Here is a 25,905-nt window from a genome sequence, read left to right as displayed (position 1 = left end):
CGCATGCGGAATCCAACCAGTTCTTGTGCAGCCGGCTCTAGAGGAATGTAAAAAGTAATTATTCAGTTTCCAAGGAATTGTAGGAGGCTTATCATATGTTTCAGAAATAAATAAAGAAATTGGTGCGTGATCGGACAAAGTAATTCTATACATTGTAGAAGATACTGCGCGTTGAAGCATCAGATCAGTGAAGAGCACCTGTATGCAAGAGCAGGTCTTGTGTATGAAAAAAGGGGTAATCTTTTTCAGTAAGGTGTTGTAACCTCCACAGATCAAGAACATGTTCTTTTTGTGTCAGTTGATATAAATCGGTGGGTTGATCTGTTTACTAGAAGCAGATGAGTCTGGCGATGGCCACAGAACTCTGTTAAATCTCCTGCAATCAGGACAGACACGTTCTTATAATGGTTGATTTTCTTGAAAAAAGGCACAATAAAATTTAGTTACATTTTTGTTTGAGGCATAAATGAGTCCTATAGTATAATTTATATTATTGTACCACAATGACTACTCCTAGCTTTTCTTTTAATTACTGGAGCAACAGGACTATATGGGAAATGTTTGTGTCTTAATCGGAAAATGTCCCCCTGATTAAGGAGCGATTCTTGTGTCAATAAGATATATCTGCATTCAGACTTTTAGCCTTTCTCCAAAGTAGAGACCTTTCAGAAGGACCAAGTATCTTTCCATTGAGTGAGATTATGTAGAAGACCATCTCTACAGTTTATGTAAACACAGTGAAACGCCTTGTGAGCTGCTAACAATATGTGGGTATAGGGTCTTCTGTAGAAGCCTAGTAAATTACAAGCACAATTCAAAAACTCACATGTGATGTTAATTCATGTTACCAACAAATACATATGTTTGAGTATGCAGCGACCCTTTAGTAATGATGCAAAGAGGAGGGTTTAGAAGTTAAGAACATCTAACTGAAATGTGTGTGTATTCCACGCCTGGGCTGTGATGCCCGCAGCATGTAAGGCATCCTGGTGAGGATACTCAGAGGGAAGATTAAAAAAGAGGAATAAAATGTCACCACCATAAATGAGGTTATACAGTAAGAAATAGTTATGCATGCCCTCCAACCCACACAAATGGTAGAAGGTGTATGGCCACTAACTGATATCATTTACATCTTTAGGGGGTGGATTTTGTCCCCATTCATCTTCCAGTTTTGCTTACCTCTAGGTGAATTTGGAGCAGTAGTGAGTCCCCAGTCCTGGAGAAGTTCTGCCAGCTAAGCAGGACAGTCACAAAATAGTTTCTTCCCCTTTCTTGCTGCTACTAATTTCACAGGAAACCCCCATTTGTACGGGATATTGTTGGCACACAGAATTTTCGTGGCCGCAGATAGATCAGTAAGCATAGAAATTACTTCAAATCTGTCTGGAAGTGTTAGGAATTTAATCTGCCACCTCTTGTGCTCCAGGGGAGGCTTCTGCCGATTGAGATATTTAGCATGCTGGATAGCTCCCATGATTCCTAGTACCTTGTTCTTCATCTCTTGTCTCAAGTTCCATGTTCCCGGCTTTAGTGATGATGCAAAGAGGGTTTAAAAGTTAAGAACATCTAACCAAAATGTGCATGTATGCCACTCCTGGGCTGCGATGCCCGCGGCATGTAAAGCATCCTGGTGAGGATACTCAGAGGGAAGATTTTAAAAAGCTGAATAAAATTTCACCACCATAAATTAGGTTATTCGGTAAGAAATAGTGATGCATGCCCTCCAACCCACACAAATGGTAGAAGGTGTATGGCCACTATCTGATATAATTTACATATTTAAGGGGTGGATTTTGTCACCCATACATCTTCCAGTCTCATAGCTTGCTTTCCTCTAGGTGAATTTGGAGCAGCAGTAAGCCCCCAGTCCTGGAGAAGCTGTCAGCTAAGCAGGACAGTCAAAAACTAGTTTCTTCCCCTCTCTTGTTGCTACTAATTTCACAGGTAACCCCCATTTGTACGGGATATTGTTGGCACACAGAATTTTTGTGGCTTAGCTAATTTGTGATGTCTTGGCAGAGTGTCCGCAGGTAGATCAGTAAACTTGGAAAGGTCTTCCAATCTGTCTGGGAGATGGTGTATATTCCTAGCCACTAACATCAGTTTATCCTTAAAATGGTAGAAATGTAAACGGGCGATAACATCTCCTGGAGTTAATGCAGGCAGAGATTTAGGTTTTGGTATTTGGTGCATTCTGTCTATTAACAGATCAGTTTCAGGTGTATCTGGAAGGACTGCAACAACAAAAATCTGTAAGAAATTCTGCAAGTTGCTCTGTTTCAACTCTTTTGGGTATGCCACAAAATTGCATGTTGTTGGTGAGACCGATCTTCCAAACCTGTCACTTTCAGTCACAATGCTCCTACCTCCCCGTCTAGGGCATTAATTATATCCACTAACTTATGAGCTGTTATTTCAGATTCTGTATGACTGGAGATTTGCATAGGACAGGTAAATTTGGCATCAAAGGCAACACCTTAACAGCAATTTGGGCCTATATGGCTTCCCATCTGCTAGAGTTCTTATAGATTGTGTGCTTTCAAATTCATTCCAAATTACTAATGGAACGCATCAAGGGTGCCCGTTATTCCCGGTACTGCTTACTTTAGTTACGGGATCTCTTGCTGAGCTAGTATGACTGACGCTATCAGAGGTATTTACGCAGGATTGCGGCAACACAAAATTGGTCTGTTTGCAGATGACGTTCTGTTGACCGTATCAAATCCACCGACCTCATTAAGAGCGTTACCAAATATTATTCTTCAAATCAGTCGGGCTTCATATTATAAACTAAACACTAACAAATCTCAGATTCTAGGCCTTAACATTAAACTTTCCATCCAAAGGGAATACACTTTTCAATGGCAAAAAGGTAATATTCCCCCGTAGCATTAAAATCCACTATTCCCTGTCCAATCTTATCCCAACTAACTTTCTCCATCTACTCTGATGAAGGATTTTGGGGTCCCTCCCTCATAAGTACTTACATTCTTACATGAGACCAGGATGCCCCTCGAAATTCATATCTTACTATCTAACTACTTTCCCCCCTTCAAGTCACTCGTAAGTACAATTCATGACATTTTCTCAGGAAAAATGGGTGTTTTTAAAAAAAGTACATCTCTGGAACTGGGAAAGAGACCTGGGAATAAAGTTTACACCAAATCAATGGATATTTTCTTTTGAATGGGACAACAAATCGACCCTTTGTACAGATCCCTTAGAAGTCAACTATAAACTATTGATTAGGTGGTACTATGCTCCTGAAAAGATTGCCAAATGCTTTCCCAGGTCCAGCGGCCTCTGGTGGAGAATCTGTGGGCAACTAGGTTCATTATACCACATTTTCTGGAGCTGCCCACTCCTTCATCCCTTGTGGAAAGATGTATCTAACCTTATAAACCGGATCTCAAGACTGAACCAAATACTTAAACCAAAATGATCTCTTACTACTTGATAGCGATCAATAATCCCCAGAAACTAGAAGATTAATTTGTCCTGTTCTCCAGTCTACCAAGCTTCTAATAACTAGGAACTGCAAGTTCAATGAGCCAACAATCTTATTCTCTGAACAGAACTCCTATGAGAGGTTGCTTGTTATACATAATGAGAAGTTTAATAAATATCATCTTATGTGGAATCATTGGCTTCACCTCTTTCACTAATATTACTGCCTCAAGATTTGTTTATTTTACTGCCTACTGATTATACCTGCTGGACATGAACACAAGTGGCCGGGAATTGGTCTTTGCTCTTTTCTCTTTTTCTTGCTTTATTCTTTTTTACTAATATATTCTCTGTTTAATTAATGATAACCGAGAGCGGTTGAGAAGAGGACCCTCGCCGGAGGCCATACCTCTCATATGGTGTCAGTAATACTGAGAGTTGATCATTTTTAACCCCTTAGTGACGGAGCTTTTTTGCTTTTTTCCATTTTTGTTTTTTACTACTCCCTTTTAAAGAATCGGAGCTCCTTTATTTATCCATCGACGTCGCTGTATGAGGGCTTGTTTTTTGCGGGACGAGTTGTATTTTTCAATGGCACAATTTATTGTACCATATAATTTACTGAAAAACTTTTAAAAAATTCTTAGCGGAGAGAAATGGAAAAAAAACGACATTCCACCATCTTTCGGTGCGTCCTGTTTCTACAGCACACAAATTGCAACAAAAATGACCTGATATTTTTATTCTATGGGTCAGTACGATTGCTACGATACCAAATTTGTATAGTATTTTTTTTTTCTGTAGCACTTTTATTTTTTTTTAAAGATATTTAATTTTTTTCAATTATTTTCTGCGGTCATTTTGTGCGCGCAATACCTTTTTTATTTTTTCGCCGACGTAGTTGAGCAAGGGTTCATTTTTTGTGGGATGTCCTGAAGTTTCCGATAGTATCAATTTGGAATACATACGACTTTTTGATCACTTTTTATTGCGTTTTTTCTGGGAGACAGGGTACTAAAAAAAGTGTATTTCTCGCGTTCTTTATTTTTTTTTTCAGACGACGTTCACCGTGCGGGAAAAATAATGCACTACTTTGATAGTTTGGACTTTTACGGACGCGGCGATATCAAATACATATTTTTATTTTATGATTTTGATTTTTTAATAATGGATATGGCAAAAGGGGGGTGATTTAAACTTTTATAACTTTTTTTTTTAACAATTAAAAAAACTTTATTGATTTTTTTTTTACATTACTTTGAAGTCCCCCTGGGGGACTTTAACATGCGATGCTTTGATCGCTCCTGCAGTATGACGTAATGCTATAGCATTACGTCATACTGCTTTTTTACAGGCAGTCTATGAAGCCACCCTGTGTGGATGCTTGATAGGCAGTCTGCTAAGGCAGCCCTGGGGCTATTCATTAGGCCCCCGGCTGCCATGACACATGCACGGCTCCCCCGATCTCACCGTGGGGGGGGGGCCGTGCGGGACCCCCGAACAGCGTTCAGGGGATTTAAATGAAGCTGTCAGAATTGACAGCGGCATTTAAAGGGTTAATAGCCGCGATCGGCCGAACGGCCGAGTGCGGCTATTGCCCGCGGGTGTCAGCTGTAATAAACAGCTGATGCCCGCACTGTATGGAGGGAGATAGCGGCGCTACCTCCCTCCATACACGTCCTGCAACAGCAGGACGTAGTTTCCCGATGGGGCGGTCGTTAAGGGGTTAAATACCATTGGTTCTCTACATTTTGTCAATAGTAATAACATGAATCAATAAAAAAGTGAATTGGAAAAACTTACATACATCCAAGAGATCAAAAAAGATATCAGCATGCAAGACATATAAGATCACAAGATAAACCAGGATATATAAATAGTGTATCAGCAAGATGTGCATGAACATTTAGTCCTGTCTGTTACCTGGTGATGGGAGCGGCTGGTGGGTCTCCATCATGGCCTCCTTGTACAGATCCTTGTGTCCTTCTAAATACTCCCACTCCTCCATGGAGAAATAGACAGCGACATCCTGACACCTTATAGGAACCTGACAACACAATATACAGTCATTACCCAGAAGCCTCCAGTGCTGTTACTGTATAATGTCCCAGCATTCCCTGCAGCGTCACCTCTCCAGTCAGCAGCTCAATCATCTTGTTGGTGAGTTCAAGAATCTTCTCTACAATAATATCCTCATGTATCAGGGGGTGAGGTGGGGGCCCCGGGATTGGGCTCAGGGGTCTTCCCCATCCATCAGAAACAGGGGCCCGACAGCCATCACTAGAGGTCTTCTTCACTACTGTGTAATCCTGTATATGTGGACACATTAATAAATATTACTACAGACATTTCCAGAATCCATCCCCTTTCCAGTGACATCATCTGTTAATACCATTAGAAATGAGCGAGCATGCTCATGAGAGACAGAGAAAAAGAGAGATCCCCCCTGTTCCACCCTGCTGCCCCCCAAATTTTTTCGCCCGAGTAGGCAGTTAAAAAGCAATGTTCGTTCGAGTAATTGCTCTAAACGAGCATGCTCGCTCATCTCTAATTACCATACATAAGAATAATGTAATGTGACATCATCAGAATCTCTCACCTCTCCAGTGACATCATCTGTTATTACCATAGATAAGAATGATGTAATATGACATCATCAGAATCTCTCACCTCTCCAGTAAGCTGGAAGAGTAACTCCATGGTGAGATTTAATATACGTTTCACCATCTTCTTTCTGTCCTTCTCCATCCTGAATGGTAAGTCTGAAATGTGATGTTATTTAGAAGAGATCAGAAGATCACACTTTGTAGGATCTTAATGGAAAGAAGGGAGTCAATATAAAAGCCACACAAATCCAATGGCAGATGTTTTATGATGCCTAATCAAACTACTAATGGCCACTTGTCTGTGAGTATATGTGTGGGTACTGCTTATGCTCTGCCCCTGATCACATGGTGGTGACATTATGGCAGGTCCCATAAAGCATTAAAAAAATGCTGAGTCTGACAACAGCTGTGTGCTCACAGGACCTTTGTTGAGGTCTCCATCATGTGATCAGTCTCATGGTCTCTGAGCTCCGCCCTGTGAAGTCATCACAGGTCCTTCTAAAGCATATATAAAACACAGAGCCTGACCAACAGAAGAACAAAATAGTTAGGGCTCCTGGAAGGGGAGGACAAAAAAATAACAAAATGAGAATACAACTAAGCCGTTATTATCTCAGACACAATGCAGCGATCCTGACAAGAGACACTAACCTATCGCCATCTCAGAGATCTGGCGGGCTTAAGGATCTGCGGTGATGTCACTGCTGTGGGATGAGCCATCCTGGAGTTTGGTAGAAAGTACTGAATAAGCACCAACCGCAAGAGCCACCTACAAATCTGAACAGCAGCTACCAGGGCCTGTGATGACATCACCGTTATTTGATCAGTCGTGTGTGTGTGTGTGTGTGTATGTATGTGTAGTCAGGGATCACATGACCAGGAGCTGATAAGTATATGCAGGAGTCTGTTGTGCTGGTTGTGTGTGTGATGTGTGGGGGTCAGGATGGATGTAGTAGAGCTGTGTGTGTAATGTGTGGGGGTCAGGATGGATGTAGTGGAGCTGTGTGTGTGATGTGTGAGGGGTCAGGATGGATGGAGTAGAGCTGTGTGTGTGATGTGTGGGGGTCAGGATGGATGTAGTAGAGCAGTGCGTGGGATGTGTGGGGGTCAGGATGGATGGAGTAGAACTGTGTGTGTGATGTGTGGGGGTCAGGATGGATGGAGTAGAGCTGTGTGTGTGATGTGTGGGGGTCAGCATGGATGGAGCAGAGCAGTGTGTGTGTGGGGGGGGTGAGAATCGATGCAGTAGGAAGGTGTGTGTGATGTGTGTGTGTGTGGGGGGGGGGGGTCAGGATGGATGCAGTAGAGCTGTGTGTAATGCGTGCAAGTCAGGGTGAATTTAGTAGAGCTGTGTGTGATGTGTGGGGATCAGGGTGGATGGAGTACAGCTGTGTGTGTGATGTGTGGGGATCAGCATGGATATAACAGAGCTGTGCGTGTGATGTGTGAGGATCAGCATAGATGTAGATGTAGTAGAGCGGTGTGTGTGATGTGTGGGGATCAGCATGGATGTAGCAGAGCTGTGTGTGTGTGATTGTGGGAAACTGGATGGAGTACAGCTGTGTGTTTTATGTGTGGGGATCAAGATGGATGGAGTAGAGTTGTGTGTGGGATGTGTGGGCGTAAGGATGGATGGAGTAGAGCTGTGTGTGTGATGTGTGAGGATCAGGATGGATGGAGTAGAGCTGTGTGTGTGATGTGTGAGGATCAGGATGGATGGAGTAGAGCTGTGTGTGTGATGTGTGGGGTCAGGATGGATGGAGTAGAGTTGTGTGTGGGATGTGTGGGGGTCAGCATGGATGGAGCAGAGCAGTGTGTGTGATGTGTGTGTGTGTGTGTGTGTGGGGGGGGGGTCAGAATGGATGCAGTAGAGCTGTGTGTAATGCGTGCAAGTCAGAGTGAATTTAGTAGAGCTGTGTGTGATGTGTGGGGAACTGGATGAATGTACAGGGCTGTGTGTGTGTGATGTGTGGGAAACTAGATGCATGGAGCATAGCTGTGTGGGAATCAGCATGGATATAGCAGAGCTGTGCATGTGATGTGTGGGGGTCAGCATGGATATAGCAGATCTGTGCATGTGATGTGTGGGGAACTGGATGGATGGAGTACAGCTGTGTGTGTGATGTGTGGGGATCAGAATGGATGTAGTAGAGCTGTGTGTGTGTGATGTGTGGGGAGCAGGATGGATGAAGTAGAGCTATGTGTGTAATGTGTGGGGATCAGAATGGATGGAGTAGAGCTGTGTGTGTGATGTGTGGGGAGCAGGATGGATGGAGTAGAGCTATGTGTGTAATGTGTGGGGATCAGAATGGATGGAGTAGAGCTGTTTGTGTGATGTGTGGGGGGTCAGGATTGATGGAGTTGAGCTGTGTGTGTGATGCGTGGTTGTAAGGATGGATGTAGTAGAGCTGTATATGTGATCTGTGGGGGTCAGGATGTAGCAGAGCTGTGTGTGATGTGTGAGCATCAGGATGGCTGTAGCAGAGCTGTGTGGCATTATGCCACCAGAAACACTGGTACTATAATTTGCTACTAAAACGATCACAATTAAGCTGCGCTGCAAACACACAGGATGGATTGTATATACTCACTTGAGAGAGGGGAGTATCAATCTCCCCCCTCAAGGATCCAAGATGGCTCTGAACAATTGCTAAATCCGGGATCCACCTCCACCAGAATCGAAAGTTACTTCCTCATGATCCGATATCAGGAAAAGTTTTTATTAATAAACACAAATTGGTCCCTTCATAAATGGCCATTTATGAGTGGTACTATATACTTGAAAAAGGCTCTTAACAGCCGAAACGTGGTGTATATGCCAGGTCCCCTTGAGAAGGGACCAATTTGTGTTTATTAATAAAACTTTTCCTGATATCGGATAGTGAGGAAGTAACTTTTGATTCTGGTGGAGGTGGATCCCGGATTTAGCAATTGTTCAGAGCCATCTTGGATCCTTGAGGGAGGAGATTGATACTCCCCTCTCTCAAGTGAGTATATACAACCCACCCTGTGTGTTTCCAGCGCAGCTTAATTGTGATTGTTTTTGTGACTTTTTACCCGATCACTTGTTGATGGGGGCTTTATCCTTTTCTTTGGCTGCAGCTCTCCATTTGTTTTGGATATCACTCAGTGTGGATTTGGCTCTACTAATCTTTTGCATCGGACTGATCAACATGGAATTTGTCCCAAGGTGCTGTCCTATCTTCTTGTGTTTATCATTTGCTACTAATTACTAGTTGTTAGATATTGACAGGCAGTCCAAATGTGAACAGGTCAGCAGGGAACCACCCAAATAACTCTTCTGGACATTCCTTGCTAATTTTTGGATAATTTTACATTCTGGCAATGAATATTGTTTTAACTGTTGAAAGTATAATATACATCAGCTTTTTGGATGATATGAATGATACAAATTTCACCGTAAAATCCTTTTCTGAGATGTTCATTAGGAAATACAGCAAAGACCTTGGCTATAGCTCTGGAGGAGGGAATTGATGGGAAAATGACCGAATTTGCGGACTACACAAAGCTAGGAGGGATAGTCAACACTAGGGAAGAGAAAGAGTATTCAAAAAGTTCTAGAAAAGCTTGAACAGTGGGCAGCGACTAACAGAATGGTATTTAACAAGGAGAAATGCAAAGTCGTACATCTGGGCAAGAAAAATCAAAAAAACACATACAGAATGTGTGAAATTGAGCTAAGCAGCATCACATGTGAAAAGAATTGGGTATACTAATAGATCAGAGGCTGAACATGAGTCAACAATGTGATGCAGCAGCCAAAAAGGCAAATACAATTCTGGGATGTATTAAGAGAAGCATAGAGTCTAGATCACGTGAGGTAATGAACCCCCTCTACTCTTTCTTAGTCAGACCTCATCTGGAATACTGTGTCCAGTGGGCACCCCACTTTAAAAAAAAGACATGGACAGACTGGAGCTAGTTCAGAGAAGAGTTACCAAGATAGTGAGTGGTCTGCAAATCATGTCCTATGAGGAACGGTTAAAGGAGCTTGCAAAAAAGGCTGAGAGGAGACGTAATAGCTGTCTACAAATATCTGAAGAGATATCACAGTGTAGAGGGATCAGCCCTATTCTCATTTGCACAAGGAAAGACTAGAAACAATGGGATGAAACATGTGACAGTCATGTGACACCGAGTGAAACGCACGCTGCGTTCCAAAATGAACAGCGCGGTCATGTGACACGCAACAACCTAGTGCGTCATCAGATGACGCTGCTGTCCCGTGGACCGAATGGACAACAGGGGCAGGTGAAGTCTATTTGAATATATATGAGTGTATAGTATATTGGTCTCATGCTTGAGAAAGGCTCATATGTGAGCCGAAACACGTCGCAGACGTTACATGAATGAAAAACTAATTGTTATGGGACATCGACTAGGATGCATGTATCGCGTGTGGCTTGAGTTGTTACTCAAAGGGGTGGAGTCGTATCCTTGGCATGGTAGGCCTCCGTCATTGCCAACCTAATCCAGCGGGCGATAGTGGGCTTGGTAATTGCCAGACCTCGATGAGGGCAGTCAGGGATGAGGAACAAAGAATCTGAGTGATGAAAGAATTCTGTACAGGGAAGATAGATTCGTAGTGCACTGACAGTTTCAAGTTTGTGCAGAGGTGCCACACAGAATGAGCAATGTCCTTCTTGAGATGGAAGGACAAGACCACCTCGGGAAGAAAGAATGGAACAGATCAGAGGACCAACACGTGTTGATGAAGTACCAGAAAGAGAGATCTGCATGATAACGCGTTGAGTTTGGAGATGCAGTGAATAGAAATGATGGCAACCAGGAAGGTTACCTTCCAAGACCTACGGATCATCCCTATTCTCATTTACACAAGGAAAAACTAGAAGCAATGGGATGAAACTGAAGGGAAGGAGACAAATTAGATATTAGAAAAAAAAACTTTCTGATAGTGAGTGGGATCAATGAGTAGAACAGGCTGCCATTGGAGGTGATGAGTCTTCTTTCAATGGAAGTTTCCAAACAGAGGCTGGACAAACATCTGTCTGGGATGATTTAGTGAATCCTGCATTGAACATGGGGTTGGACCTGATGACCCTGGAGGTCCCTTCCAACTCTACCATTTTATCATAAGACAGCAGACAAAGAGAAGTGTCATGAATTGGCTTAAAGACAAACAATTGTAATGCATCAAAGACCAAATTGAGGTTCCAAAGTGCTGACGAGAGATGGTTAAAAAGGGTGAGCGTGTGCCACTCCCTGAAGAAAAGTATGCACCGTGGATTTGGAAGCCAGAGTATGTTGTAAAAGGACTGATAGGGTAGAGACTTGACCCATTAAACCCATATCCATGCATATTTGGGGGAAGGAAAGGGTTCTGGGAACAGAAAAATACATTATTTGAAGATGGCTCTGCTCGATCATCTGAAGAAGGACTTCAATACCCTATTGTAGATGCGAAAGGAAGAATGCTCCTGGCCCAGAGCATAGCGTGGAGCATGGGGTCCAGGAATCCCTGTTCTTTCAAGTCTGCAGATTCAATAGTCAAACCTTCAAATGTAGCGTATGCAAATATGGGAGAAGAATTGGGTCCTGCCGTAGCAGATTCTGCCTGAATGGCAGGGGCCAGAATGTCTCGACCAGTAAGAACACGAGATCAGTGTACCAAGGATGATGTGGCCAGTCTGGCGCTTTGAGAACCATTAGAATACCCTCCCCCCCCCCCCCCCCCATCTGGACTTTCTTGACACTGTGAGATAAAAGATGTCAGTGGAAAAGAGTACAGGATGGAGAACTGGTTCCATGGGATTAATAGGTTTTTCAACGGCACTCCTTGAAGATTATGAAGAGTGGGAGCTGACAGTTGAGCCTGGATACCATCAGATCCACGTCTGGCACACTACATCTGGTGAAGATTTCTGCAAAGACTTCCTCGTGTAGAGCCCAGTCACTTGGGTCTACTGTTTCCCTGCTGAGAAAATCCGCCATTCTATTTTCCACTCCCAGAATGTGAATGGCTGTGATGTCTAGTATGCGTGCCTTCACCCAGCGTAGGATTTTGACAGCCTTCCTCATCTGGTGTCTGTGGTTATAACTTTCCAGTGAAGAGGGAGAAGAGACCTTCCCTAAGAGAGGTTGGGTGACATCAGCCACCAAAGCAAAGAATGACTGACTGAGGCAGGATCAAGGCCCAATACAGAAACTTGTGCAATGTATTCCAGGAAGACATGTTGAACTGGCTGAGTGTGGCATTGCACACAGGACCTTGTGCTGGTCCTTCAAAAAATGACATATCTGCCAGGAGCAGGGTAGAGTATTTGGCCAGGCGAGACACTGGAGCATCCACTGATGGTGAAGAGGACCACTCTTTAAATGATTTTTCAGGAAATGGATACATAATATCCAAGCACTGAGGCTTGAGGTAGTGTTTATCCGGAGCTGACAACAACCATAAATTCCACATGAGTGGAGAATGTCTAACGCAAATGTTTAGGATGTCGGAAGGAAAGGTACACTGTGGTGGCAGAGGAATCTTGGTATTGCACCTGGAGTGTCTCTTTAATTGCTTCGAGGAGAGAGTCTACCATGGCAGAAACTTTGGATTACTATTCCTCATTGAAGTAGTCCAGCAAGAGCCAGGCTGCAGGGAAATGACCCCACCCGGCAAGGTACCTGCACATGGGGCCACGTCCCACTGGGGCCGCAAGGGAACTGAGAAGTGGGAACCACCAGGGAAGGGTGATAGAAAGCCCTGGAAGAATAGCCCTCATACTTACCTTCCCAGAAGGGGAAGTGCCTGATGCTTTGGCATCAAAATCGAGTCTGGTCCTTTACGGTTTCTCACCTCTCTTTAGTGTAGAGGGGAGCCTAGGGATCTAAGTGGGTCACAGAAAAGTTAGGGTTTCTGTGTGTTACCTTGCCTTCAGAGGGTAGGGAAGCAGCAGGGAAGTGGTAACCCTGGTGTCCTTTCTCACCCTGTGAACCCAAAGAGTCCAAGAAATTCCAGGATCTTGAAGACCAGCAGCAGGAAGTTCTGCTTCCTATGGACATAAAACTAAAACTGATTTAGCCAAGTGGCTACAGAAAGGGTATAGCTGGTAGGAGGAGTCAACTCTTCATTTTCTTGTTATCCACCTCCTAGTGGCAGGAGATATACCCAAAGTCTTTGCTGTGTCCACCAATAACACAGCAGAGAAACAGTTTTTGTTTTTTTTCACTATGATTACTAGTGCAATACACTGGAGTACTTTTATTGTTACGGCCGGCAGGGGCAGGTGGTCAGGGGATCCCTACGCCAGCCCTCTCCCGTGTCCCTACCCACTTGCCCCCCTGGGCTAGGCCCCAGGGCGACGGTCCCTGAGCTGCACTAGTGTCAAGGACCCCAAGAAGAAGGGATTGGGAGACCCGACAGGTGGTAATCGTGAGCTGATTAGGACAACGATACACCGACCAGAGAATAGTCAAGACAACAGGCAGGGTCAAATCAAAAAGTCACGAGCGGAGTATAGGAGGGCAAAAACAGAAGCAGAGTCAAATGCAAGCCGAGGTCAAAGCAAAAGACACGTTTGAGGTACAGAACGGCAAAGCAGAAGCAGACCAGCCGCCGTGACCAACCACCAGTGGGGGGGAACCCTGGACAGAGCCGACAGCCCGGGCCCCAGGCACGCCAGGACGAGCAGCCAGCACCAACCGGACCCCGGCGCCCCTAGTGGTAACCCCATCTCTAACATCTATATTGCATTGCGTTTTGTGATGGTGTTTTCATCCTACTAAAGTTATCCCAAAAAAAGCAATTTATCCCTTATCCATAGAAACAGGACAAATACTTCACCAACAGTTGGCTTTATTACAGTTATTACTCATCAGAGGACCAGATTGTGCTTTCTCCACATCCTGAATTGTCTTAACACTAACAGGGCCAAAGCAGCAACAAGCAGAATAAAGTGTTAGCAACTAATAGACAGATATACAGGATGGGATATAAGGCAAATCAGTCAGTCTTCCAGGGCATACACACTCCAAGAGTGTGACGCCTAAAGGAGCTCAGCAGATCCGAGAACATATTCCACACCCAGAAAACCAATAATTCATAAAGAGTGCACATCTCCAGGATTATTGGGTGTGCAAAAAATGGGACAGTAAGGTCCACTAAGCTCACTAAGAAGCGTGCAGAGTCAGATGTCCGGAATTCACTATTTGTAGGAAAAAGTACAATTATAGAAAGAACTCCGTAGTGGAGTTTTAACAAAAACTTTAAGTTGGGTACAAAGATTGACTGAAAATTCAGAGTTTGATAATAAATATGTTATTTGGCTCAAAGCACGACTGAAAAGTCTGAGCTTGAAACGTAAATGCGAAAAAAAACAACACTTCAACTAGGCCTTCAAACTAATGAGATGTCAGACCTGAGACCTTTTGAGGAACTTCTCGGAGTAGACCAATTGGAGATGGACCCTTTATGGATCTCAGATCTAGAAATTACGGTAGCCCTCCACCTCCTACTAAGCGTCACTATATTGACATTTTCAAGAAAATGGTCCTGTCTTACATTAAGAAACTGTCTGTCCCTAAAAGTAGATCGTGTAACTTCACTCAATCAGAACTCATTGTATTACGATCCTTGGAAAGTGATTTATCCATCATCATAAAACCTTCAGACAAGGGAGGGAACGTCATGATGATGGATCACAACATTTATGCTTAGATGTGTAGAAATATTGTGGAAGACACCCTAACATATAGGAAACTTGATACTGACCCTACAGACTCATTTACCAAAACCCTCAAGGATATTTTATTGGCAGCTAGGGAGGCTGGCTGCATTGGCTCCAACGAATATCATTTCATGTTACCAAAGTATCTACAGATTGCCACCTTTTACAGTTTACTCAAAATACATAATGGGACCAATCCTCTGAAAGAGCATCCCGTAGTTCCAGGAATCGACAATGTTTGCCAAAATTCAAGCATTTACACTGATCAAACATTGTGTCTCTTTGCATTGTCATTACCATCTTACACACGGGGCGGCACTATGGGTGTTCTTTGTCACCTGGAGGAACTGTCAGTTGAGCCCCATGTTAAGCTTGCCATGTGAAGCCCTCTATAGCTCCATCCTGCATAAAGGTGGCCTAGAGGCGGTCAAATATTTTTTGAATCAGACAGGAGTGCACTTTGAAAAACATAACCAGTTTGTGAGAGACCTATTGGAGTATGTGCTCACGCACAACTCTTTTAATTCAATGGTCACTTCTTCCACCAGCTGAAGGTACTGCGATCAGAAGCCCTTGTGCTCCCTCTTATGTGAATCTGTACTTGGGTTGGTGGGAGAAGAAGTGCAGTTTTTCAGAGTCATCAGAGACATGGATCGACAAAATATTATATTGATTACACTGTATAGATATTGGACTCCCACAATGGACCGACACAGTCCCCTCGTTTCACCAGTCTGTAAACTATCTAAAAGGTCAACAATCTAGGCTTAAAGGTTACATCAGAAATACACGAGAACTCCATCTCCTTTCTAGATATCCCAATCCGTAAAACTGGTGATAGCCTCCTCTTTTCCACTATATATCCCAAATCCACAGCTACTAACAGCCTTCTTTATTGTGAGATTCGCAGATTTCGCTGAGGGTTTGGTTGTTGTGGGAGGAGACTTTGAGTCCGCAAGAGATGTTTCCATGGACACTACATCAAGTATGCCTATGATTCCGCATAAACAAACTCACAAATTAGAAAGTGCTGGATGATCAATAGAGATGAGCGAACGTACTCGGCCACGCCCCTTTTTCACTCGAGCACCGCGATTTTCGAGTACTTCTCTAATCAGGTGAAAAGATTCTGGGGGCGCCGTGGGTGAGTGGGGGGTTGCAGAGGGGAGTGGGGAGGAGAGTTAGAGAGAGAGAGAGCTCCCCCCTGTTCCCCACTGCTACCCCCCGCTCCACCACGCCATCCCCCGCTCCCCGGCGCCCCCCGAATCTTTTCACCCGAGTAGCCAGGTACTCGAAAATAGCGATGCTTGATCGAGTAATTACTCGAAACGAGTACGTTTGCTCATCTCTAGTCATCACCCATTGCCACTAAAAAGGGGAATTCCGAAAGGCCAGTTCTTTATGGTCAGGAGGAACTGCTGTGATGAAGTAGAGTTTTGTAGCGAATCACTCAAACTTCAGGAGAGATTTTTTGAACAAGGTTATCCCGTGAGGTTGTTGAGTCAGCCCTTGCCTTTGCTTCTAAACAGAATAGAGATGAGCTACTCCTACCATGGAGACTTTTAATAATGGCTCGGCCAAGTGAGCTCTTTATTGGACTGCTATTGAGCCATCATACATGAAGGTCGAGTTATTAAAGATCTATTGCCTACTCAACCTTCCATCACATAATCATTGTGGGAGAAATGTTAGGGATTGGCTTACCAACAGCCATCTGGCAGCCCAAATGGCAAGTAGTATGTGGATGGAAAAAAAGCTAATTTCTGGGCACATATGCTTGTTTTGGCTGCATGGCATGCCAACATATTTTCAAGAGCCACATGTTCTACAGTACATAAACTAAAAAGATGTATTACAATCAAGAGTATAATTAACTTTTGGACGTCCAACATTATTTCAGATATAAATACTACAATTTGCATGACTGTATCACATTTTCATTATGCAAAATGTATATAAAGTCTTGGGGATCTACTCAATGTTTATGGAGTGCGTCCACCCCCACCCCCATATACCGTACACAGGTGGGAGATGGAGCCTGGGTCTGACCTTCTTAACGAGCGCCCTACCTAAGGCACTGAAGGGACCATCTCCTTCATGATGTCCCACCTCCTGCTTGTGTACCCTTAAAACTGTTCAACTCGCCGCACTTTGTGAGAAGTTCTGTATATAGGGTTTTTCTTGTCTATAAGATGGGCTGTCAACTCTTAGAAGCATCACTGATGGAAGTAAAACACATTAAAGATTTGAAATAAACATACCATGGCCAACATTGAATACACATCCTTTAACATTAGAGGGATGAACACTCCCCAAAAGAGGAGCCAAATATTTTCACTTCTAAAAAAAATTGGTGGTGTTCTTACAAGAAACTCATCTAAGACACAACCATATACCTAAACTCCCTTCCTAGATTTATAATCAATGGTTCCATAGCACATATTCCTCAGGTTCAAGAGGGGCATCAAATGCAACTGGGAAAAATATCCTCTTCATCCCTACGCTTTAAAAAGTAGATCCCAGCGGCAGATACATCTTCTTAGAGGGCGCGATTGCAAGCAGCAGGGTTTCCTTTGCCAACCTCTACGCCCCAAACCAAAATCAGATCCCGTGATTACTCTGCGCTCTTGTGAGATTCGCAGACTTTGTAGAGGGGTTGGTTGTTGTGGAAGGAGACTTTAATTCAGCAATAGAGCCTTCGAGGGACACTACATCAAGTACACCTTCGATTCTGCATAAACAAACTTGCAAATTAAAAATATTCTGTCCGAGTTAAACCTCCAGGACGCACGGAGGGTATTACAGCCCGAGGACAGAGAATGCACTTATTTCTATCACATGCACTCAACTTTTCAATGAATTGATTGACTTCTAGTATTAGGAAACGCGACCAATCTGTCAATGCTGCGGATAATGGCCCCATAATGATTTCAGACCCCGCATCGGCATCTATTTCAGTTCCAATATACAACCTCCCTTTAAGAGAATGGGCTTGACGCTTAAACTGTACATTGATAAGTAATGAAAAACATTGCTCTGCGCTCTATGGGAAACTTGTAGAAATTTTTAATATTGATACCCCGATTCCATGAGAAACACACAAAGCCTTCATTAGAGGAGAATTGATAGCCCTTGGGGCAAAAGTCAGGAAACAAAGAGTACAGGTGATTGATTCTCTGCTGGCACAGATCTCAAGCTTAAAGCAAATACATAAACACTCATTAAATAAGGATACGCTTCGGCCAATTTCACACGGGCAAGCGCGATATGGGGCCATGAATCCTGCCATCATATCTCGCTCACCATCCATGTTAAAGCCCCAAGAATGTGAGGAGCTTTCATATGAAAACAGCTTTGCATCACTTTGGGGATGCAGGGAATCCCCCACTGTGGCTGTCAGCTGCGGCAGAGGATCGCTGAGTTTTTCCTCTTGTTTTCAATGGAAGATATTGCATCATGTGCACCTCACACATGGCGCGATGCTGCCACCGGCCCCACTGAAAACAGTGGGCACTGCCATGCAAGAGCATGCAGAATGACAGAACAAGCTGTGATTTGTTTCCCTATAGCATCGCATTGCGGTGCCATGCAGGGAAACATTATTCGTGTATCTCTTGCTTTTCTTGGTGGACCCTGAGGCAACCCCCCCCCCCCCATGTGATAAATCTCAATAATATATTTGGTGATTTTTTTGAGCCTTCAAATCAACTGGGCTAAATTAGCCCTGATGCCCGCTTCCAGTGGGAGTTGTTTGGAAGATATCGACTCACTCTGTGGCCTCCAACCAGTTTAAATACCTGGGGATGCAGATAACCAATGATGTGGGACGGTCCCTAGAGCTAAATGTATACCCCCTAATAGATCAACTCAAGTTTAAGTTTAAATATGGGGCTCCTTGCCGCTCTCAGTTGAGGGGCGTATTAATCTTATCAAACTGATAGTACTACTGAAGTGCCTATATATTATGTAGCATGTGTCGATGCATATCCCGACCCGCTTCTTTAAATCCATGCAGTCTCTGATGTTTTCCTTTATATGGGGAAACTCCCGCCCCAAACTACGAGTCTCAACGCTTCAGAGGCCGAAGCAAGATGCGGGCGCTGCCCTGCCAGATCTGTTCCTTTACTATGTGGCAAGCCAGCTAATTCACTTGAGAAGCTGGCTAAGCGATGACCCTCTCCCCAACTCTGAGGCGCATCTAGCACATTACCTAAAAGCCCCTAGAGTGTGGCTCCGGCTGGAATCTCCTTCTACCCTAACAGGCAAAATGTCACCAATTCATAGGTTGGCCTCTCAGGTCTGGTGGCAGGCCAAGTCAATTAGCCGATTCATGGACATAATAGCTGACACTCCCCTTTGGCATAATTCTGGGCTCCCGGAAGTGCTCCGATTGGAGGACGACCAGATTTGGGAACAATATGGCATCCGGACCCTGGCAGACCTCTATCCACAGAACACCATGTCCTCATTTGAACAGCTACAGAATAAATATGATCTGCCCCGCTCCCATTTCTATAGATTTCTCCAGATCAGCCATGCGTTACAGGCGCAGTTCCCACTGTCCATACCTGCTACTTCCCATTACCCCTTAATAGGTTTCCTTTGCCCCCAGGGACTCATATCGACGCTGTACTCCCACCTCATCTCACTACGAGCCTCTCAGGATATACCCTCAGCCCTGATAAAATGGAGGACACTGATACCGACACCAACTGAGGATTCATTCCAAAAGCTTTTGCAAAGGGTAATAGATTATAATCCGAATTGAGGCCTCTAGGAAAGAGAGTCTCGGGTGTAAAAATCCCCCTCATTTCCAGTAGTTTGAACCTCTTTTCTCTATCACCTCCCCTCTTAGTCTTCGGAACTGAACCAATGATGCGGAATCTGAGTTGACTAACCATGTGCCTAGCCTCTGTGAAAGGTCTAGCTACCGGAAGATCAAGTTTGCGTGTCCTAATCGTACTTTTATGGCCCGCGATCCTACTACGGATCTCTGTGGTAGTTTCTCCCATAAAACGAGACAGGCTATACGTGAGGAGCTTCTTGTCCCTAAAATCAGAAAGGAGCGTGATGGGCAGATTCCGTTTATCACGACATATGGTCCGATGAGTAAGCAAATCAAACAAATTATAAAAAAACATTGGCCTATTTTGACTACATGTCCTGAGATTGGGGAATTTGGTGTACCACCCATTATGTCTTATCGGAGGGGCCCAAATCTCAGAGACAAATTGGTACATACCACCGGGCAGGTTGGAACCATTGGAACCTCGCCCAACCAGAAGGGGTAATTACCCCTGCATGAGTTGTGCCTCATGCAACAATATGATTAAAGGTGAAACCTTCAATCACCCACACTCGGGTCGTACCTATCAAATTAACAATAGATTCTCTTGCCACTCTCGATTTGTCATTTACATGATCACCTGTCCCTGTGGCCTTGCATATATAGAAAAGAGGTTCAAACTACTGGAAATGAGGTGGATTTTTACACTCGGGACTTTTTCCTAGAGGCCTCAATTTGGATTATAATTAGAGATGAGCAAACGTACTCGTTTGGGGCGATTTCGCAATCGAGCAACGCTTTTTTCGAGTAACTGACTACTCGGGCGAAAAGATTACATGTCCCCCCTGGTCTTTCCATTTGTCATGAGTTTTTGATCTTTCATACTTCCCATTTCCCATGAAAATAACCTGTTTCCTGGGTATTTTTTGTATATGAATAAAAATTACAATTTTGCATGAGCAGTTTGGACTTTTTGATGCTTAGTGGGGAGTTTTATATGGGGTATGCAGGTCTGTATATGCCCATTGTATAACATTTGGGCTTTAGCCATTTCGTCTATTTGACATGGTCTATAGTGGTATACAGGATTAAACATTTTGCCTTTATAATGTATTCTGGGAGACCTTTTGACTGTAGTATCGGGTCTATTGACCCACTAGCACTAGTCTTCTGAGCTGCGCAGGCGCGGTCCGATGGTGTGGCGGCCATATTTATGTAGCCGCCATATGGGAACAGTACACCCTCCAGTGTTTACTGCCAGGGATGGCTGCGCTTGTGCATTGGCCATGAACACTCACCGCTACCATTGGGTGTAGCGGCTGTATGAAGTTAAACGTGGGGCATGCGCAGTATGACTTACGGGAGGCCATTTTTGTTGAGTCCAGACCGGGAGCAGTGCCTGCTCTAGTGTCCGGAAGTGACGCTTTTAGCAGATGCGCAGTTGATTTATATATACGCCGGGGATGACAGAGATTGTGGTCTGTCTTCTCTGGGGTCCCACGTGATTGGTAATCGATCCCAGCTGTCACCGGACTTATGGCCTCCCTGGATAGGTGGTTGTCATGATGTAGGTGGGTTCAATGCTAATTGTTTTTATGTGATTGGTGGTGGTGTGTTATATAAGTGTTGGTAATCAGCCTGTAATGTATATGCTTGATAAAGACTGGAAAGCGGTCGAGACGTCGCAGAGCTGTGGAACGCATGTTTTGAATGATCTTAGGATCTTTGTGTGAGTATATGCTGAGCTAATTCCATTAACACTGCTGCTCTATCATATATCATATGGACTCTCCTGTCGGAGATCAGGAGGGTGAAGGGAGAATGCTATTCTCCCCAGCTCCAAATAAATTGGGGAGAATGGAGGAAAAAATGTAATTGAATTGTAAAGGGTTAAAAAACCCCACCGATAAGTGTTTAATACAACGACCTGCTCATTGATTTTGCTTTCTTTCTCTTTGTCCATACTTCCTGTTTGTGATTATGTTAAGGAGCTTCAGCTCTGCTCTGTAGTTTCTACCAACCTAAGATATTGAGGAGTCACATGGCCGACTCAAAAAGATAATATTCTGATTGGCAAGAAACTTCTTCTCAATTTTAACTCAACTTGGGTTTAAATACACACTTTCAGCAGAATATACCACAGTTGCTTCTGTTCCCCCTGACTGGCTGTAGGACCTTGAAGGTGATTAGTCTTGTTTATGTAAAACAGATGCTGGTAAAATAGGCAAGGGAAGAAACCTAGTTTACAAATTAAGATGAGCGGGTTTGGGGACTGCTAGAAGAAAGGTTACATCGTAACATAGCATACAAGGCTGAAAAAAGACAAGTGTCCATCTAATTCAGCCTGTTACCATCCCCCTCTTGTTGATCCAGAGGAAGGCAAAAAAAACAAAAAACCCCTATGAGGCAGAAACCAATTTTGCTCAATTTTGAGGGAAAAAAATTCCTTCCCAACGCCATAATGGCAGTCAGAATAATCCCTACACTACTGATGTGAACATGGATGCATCAATGTGATTATGTTATCATTATTAGCCAATATCAGCACTACGTCTATCAGCACTACCGGTCAATTTCGACCAAGTTGGTATTGATATGTACTGCGGCTCATTATGTTATGAATGATTCACATCTCAATTATTATCTCTCAATAAAAAGGGATTGTTCAAAAAATACATCAAAGAGATGAAGAAAGATATCAGCATGCAAGACATATAAGATCACAAGATAAACCAGGATATATAAATAGTGTATCAGCAAGATGTGTATGAACATTTAGTCCTGCCTATTACCTGGTGATGGGAGCGGCTGGCGGGTCTCCATCATGGCCTCCTTGTACAGATCCTTGTGTCCTTCTAAATACTCCCACTCCTCCATGGAGAAATAGACAGCAACATCCTGACACCTTATAGGAACCTGACAACACAATATACAGTCATCACCCAGAAGCCTCCAGTGCTGTTACTGTATAATGTCCCAGCATTCCCTGCAGCATCACCTCTCCAGTCAGCAGCTCAATCATCTTGTTGGTGAGTTCCAGAATCTTCCGTACATTGATGTCCCCATGTATCAGGGGGTGAGGTGGGGGCCCCTTGGTTGGGCTCAGGGGTCTTCCCCATCCATCACACACAGGGGCCCGACAGCCATCACTAGCGATCTTCTTCACTACTGTGTAATCCTGTATATGGGGAGACATTAATAAATATAACTACAGACATTTCCAGTGACATCATCTGTTATTACCATAGATAAGAATGATATAATGTGACATCATCAGAATCTCTCCCCTCTCCAGTGACATCATCTGTTATTACCATAGATAAGGATGATATAATGTGACATCATCAGAATCTCTCCCCTCTCCAGTGACATCATCTGTTATTACCATATATAAGAATGATGTAGTGTGACATCATCAGAATCTCTCACCTCTCCAGTAAGCTCGAAGAGTATCTCTAGGGTGAGATTTGATGCACGTTTCACCATCTTCTTCCTGTCCTTCTCCATCCTGAATGGTGAATCTGGAATATGATGTTATATAGAGGATATCAGAGGATCCTACTTTGTACGACCTGAATGGAGAGAAGATGAGCCAATATAAAATCCAGATAAGTCTGATGTCAGGAGTTTTATGATGCCTAATTGTTAGATATTGACAGGCAGACCAAATGTGACCAGGTCAGCAGGGACCCGCCCCAATGACTCTTCTACACATTCCTTTCTGGTCTTTGGATAATTGTTCATGTATAACCCCACAGTGTCCCAGAGAACATACTGTAGATGTCTGTAATGTGGGCCCCGGTCAGGATATTAGGCTGCCTGTAGTTCGGGGAGTGTAAGACTCCTCACAGGTTCCCTTTATCACAGAACCAGGCTGATGAAGGCTTGTATTCTGGGGCAAGAGGTCATTTTTAATTATGTTATTTAATGTGCCATATAATGAGGGCTCCTGTCCACGGGTGGGTTGGACCCCGTATGCGGGATTCCCACAGCGGAGCTCGACTTGGTGCCCGGCCGGTGACCCCAGCTTACCTGTCTGGCGTCTCTTCTCTGTGCTGCGGATGTGCCGGCCTGCGCTTGGGCACGCATGCGCAGTACTGAGGACGCCACGCCATTACTATGATGGTTGCAGAATGGCCACGGCACGGATGGCTTCCATTGAAGCATGGCATGTTCTAATTTCTTCTCTGAAAGCGGACAATCGCAATCGATTTCCGCTCATGGGCAGGAAATCGCGTTTTTACATTGCATGCTATGGGGCTGGATTTGCAGAGGAATCCCGCTCCAGACTCCGCAATGCAAATCTGAATGGAGAAACTTATATATAATGAAAACAACTTTCCATAGTTTAGCAATGAAAGCATTCTACCATTGTTTTTTATTACTGTGAGGTGATAATGATGTTTCCTTTATTCTCCATGTCGGACTACAGCGCTTCCAAATTTATAAAGTTTTGTTTCTGTTTAAAAAGTCAGATTTTGTGTCATTAAATTCTAAGGCTCACGTGTTTTTCTTTTTGGGTCTGTGTGACTCCTTGTATTTTGCAGGCCGAGCTGTAGATGTTGTTGGGAGCATTTTAGTGTACGTTGGACTTTTTGGTCTTTTTTTTAATACAATTTTTCTGACTAGACGAGGTGACCAAAAAACAGCAATTCTGGCAATGAAGATTGGTTTAACTGTTCAAAGTGTAAAATCAGCTTTTTGGATTTAGTGATATAGATAATAAAAACAAAATCACCATTTTTTAAAATAGGATATGAGTAGAGATGAGCGAGCACCAAAATGCTCGGGTGCTCGTTGCTCGAGTCGAACTTTCCGCGATGCTCGAGGGTTCGTTTCGAGTAACGAACCCCATTGAAGTCAATGGGCGACTCGAGCATTTTTGTATATCGCCGATGCTCGCTAAGGTTTTCATTGGTGAAAATCTGGAAAACCCAAGAAAGTGATGGAAATGACAGAGAAACGGATCGGGCAGGCAAGGGGCAACATGCAGGGCTGCATCTCAGGCTCCCAGGTCCCAATATTAAGCCACAATAGCGGCAAGAGTGTCCCCCCCTAACAATTTTTACTTAGGACAAACCCTCATTAGCAAGGCACACCTTAGCTAAGCACCACACTACCTCCAACAAAGCACAATCACTGCCTGCGGGACACACCACTGCCTCTTCTCCTGGGATACATGCTGCCCAACCCCCCCACACGACCCTGCGTCCGCATCGCACACAAAAGTGTCCCAGCGCGGCCTTCAGCTGCCCTCATGCCACACGCTGGCCTCATAGCCACACCACCCTCATGTCTATTTTTTTTTTTTTTTAAAGTCAAGTTTTATTGAAGTTTTTCATAATAAGTAATGCACAACAATCTTGCATCTCAAAAAAGAAATATACAATACAGCGTGGGGTATGCAATTGTTAACTGTAGGTCTGATGAGTATTAAGAGAGGAGGGTCTTGGAGTCATTTCGCAAGTCCCCCGGACCACTGTATGTTACATCCGTTATGACCCCGAGCTCCTTACATGTAGGAGATGCAAACAAAGTAAACCGTAAGAATAATGTAAAAAGGGGGGGAGGAAGAGGTGGAGGGGAAGAATGTGGGGAGAGGGGAGATGGAAACCAGGCGAGACAGTGTGTCTTAGTATGTCATAGAGTGAGGTTACCTGACTGCTCCGTCATAGAGTCAGAGGGACAGAGAGACAGCGCCGCCTCGTGCAGGACTTCTCTGTATTGTAGCCCGGGGGTCATTTCACCACTCTGGTTGATTGTAGCAAGAGTCTGGGGGGGTCCCTCAACGTCCGGGGTCCGAGGCTCATGTCTATTTATAAGTGCGTCTGCAATCAGGAGGAACCGGAGGCACACACTGCAAAGGGTTGGCACGGCCAGGCAGCGACCCTCTTTAAAATGGGCGGGGCGATAGCCCACAATGCTGTACAGAAGCAATGAGAAATGCAATCCTGTGCAACCTCCGTCAGGAGCTGCAAACGTGGGCATAGCAATGGGGAATCCATGTGCCACACAGTATTCATTCTGTCTAGGTGTCGCATAGCTCAATCCACACTGCAAGGGGAAAGCCATCTGCACTCTGCCCCCTACCCAAGTCAGTCAGTGTCTTCGTGCCAGACAGGTCAAACACCGCGATGGGAACTAAGTGGGCACCAACAGCATAGGTGGGTCCTAGGAAACCCAAGACATGAACAATTAATAAATCTGAGCGGCCAAACATGGCAGATTTACACTGCGCCGACGACATAGGCCTCGGCCCACAGCTTCAGCAATCGTAGGCAGGAAGCGGACTTCGATGCTAGTTCATCTGCGACGGGCTCATTAAATCAGTTAGCTTTCCTTTCACCGCTCCAATGACTGGATT

At 44.2% G+C, this 25,905-nt stretch overlaps 1 protein-coding gene across 1 annotated transcript in view; it reads right to left on the bottom strand.

Annotated features, from left to right (window-relative positions):
- Positions 1–25,905, bottom strand: part of LOC136628705 (zinc finger protein 665-like) — an 841,644-nt gene that overhangs the window by 9,344 nt on the left and 806,395 nt on the right. The window contains exons 3-6 of the mRNA XM_066604808.1: positions 22,334–22,457; positions 12,239–12,479; positions 6,121–6,199; positions 5,580–5,759 (exon numbers count right to left, since the gene is read on the bottom strand). Of these exons, the coding sequence (XP_066460905.1) occupies positions 5,580–5,759; positions 6,121–6,199; positions 12,239–12,479; positions 22,334–22,457 (624 nt within the window). The remainder of the gene's footprint in view (positions 1–5,579; positions 5,760–6,120; positions 6,200–12,238; positions 12,480–22,333; positions 22,458–25,905) is intronic.

Source organism: Eleutherodactylus coqui, chromosome 5 (assembly GCF_035609145.1).
Source record: "Eleutherodactylus coqui strain aEleCoq1 chromosome 5, aEleCoq1.hap1, whole genome shotgun sequence".
NCBI lineage: Eukaryota > Metazoa > Chordata > Amphibia > Anura > Eleutherodactylidae > Eleutherodactylus > Eleutherodactylus coqui.
Note: the sequence above shows the minus strand (reverse complement) of the source record. Positions and strands in the feature narration are given on the sequence as shown.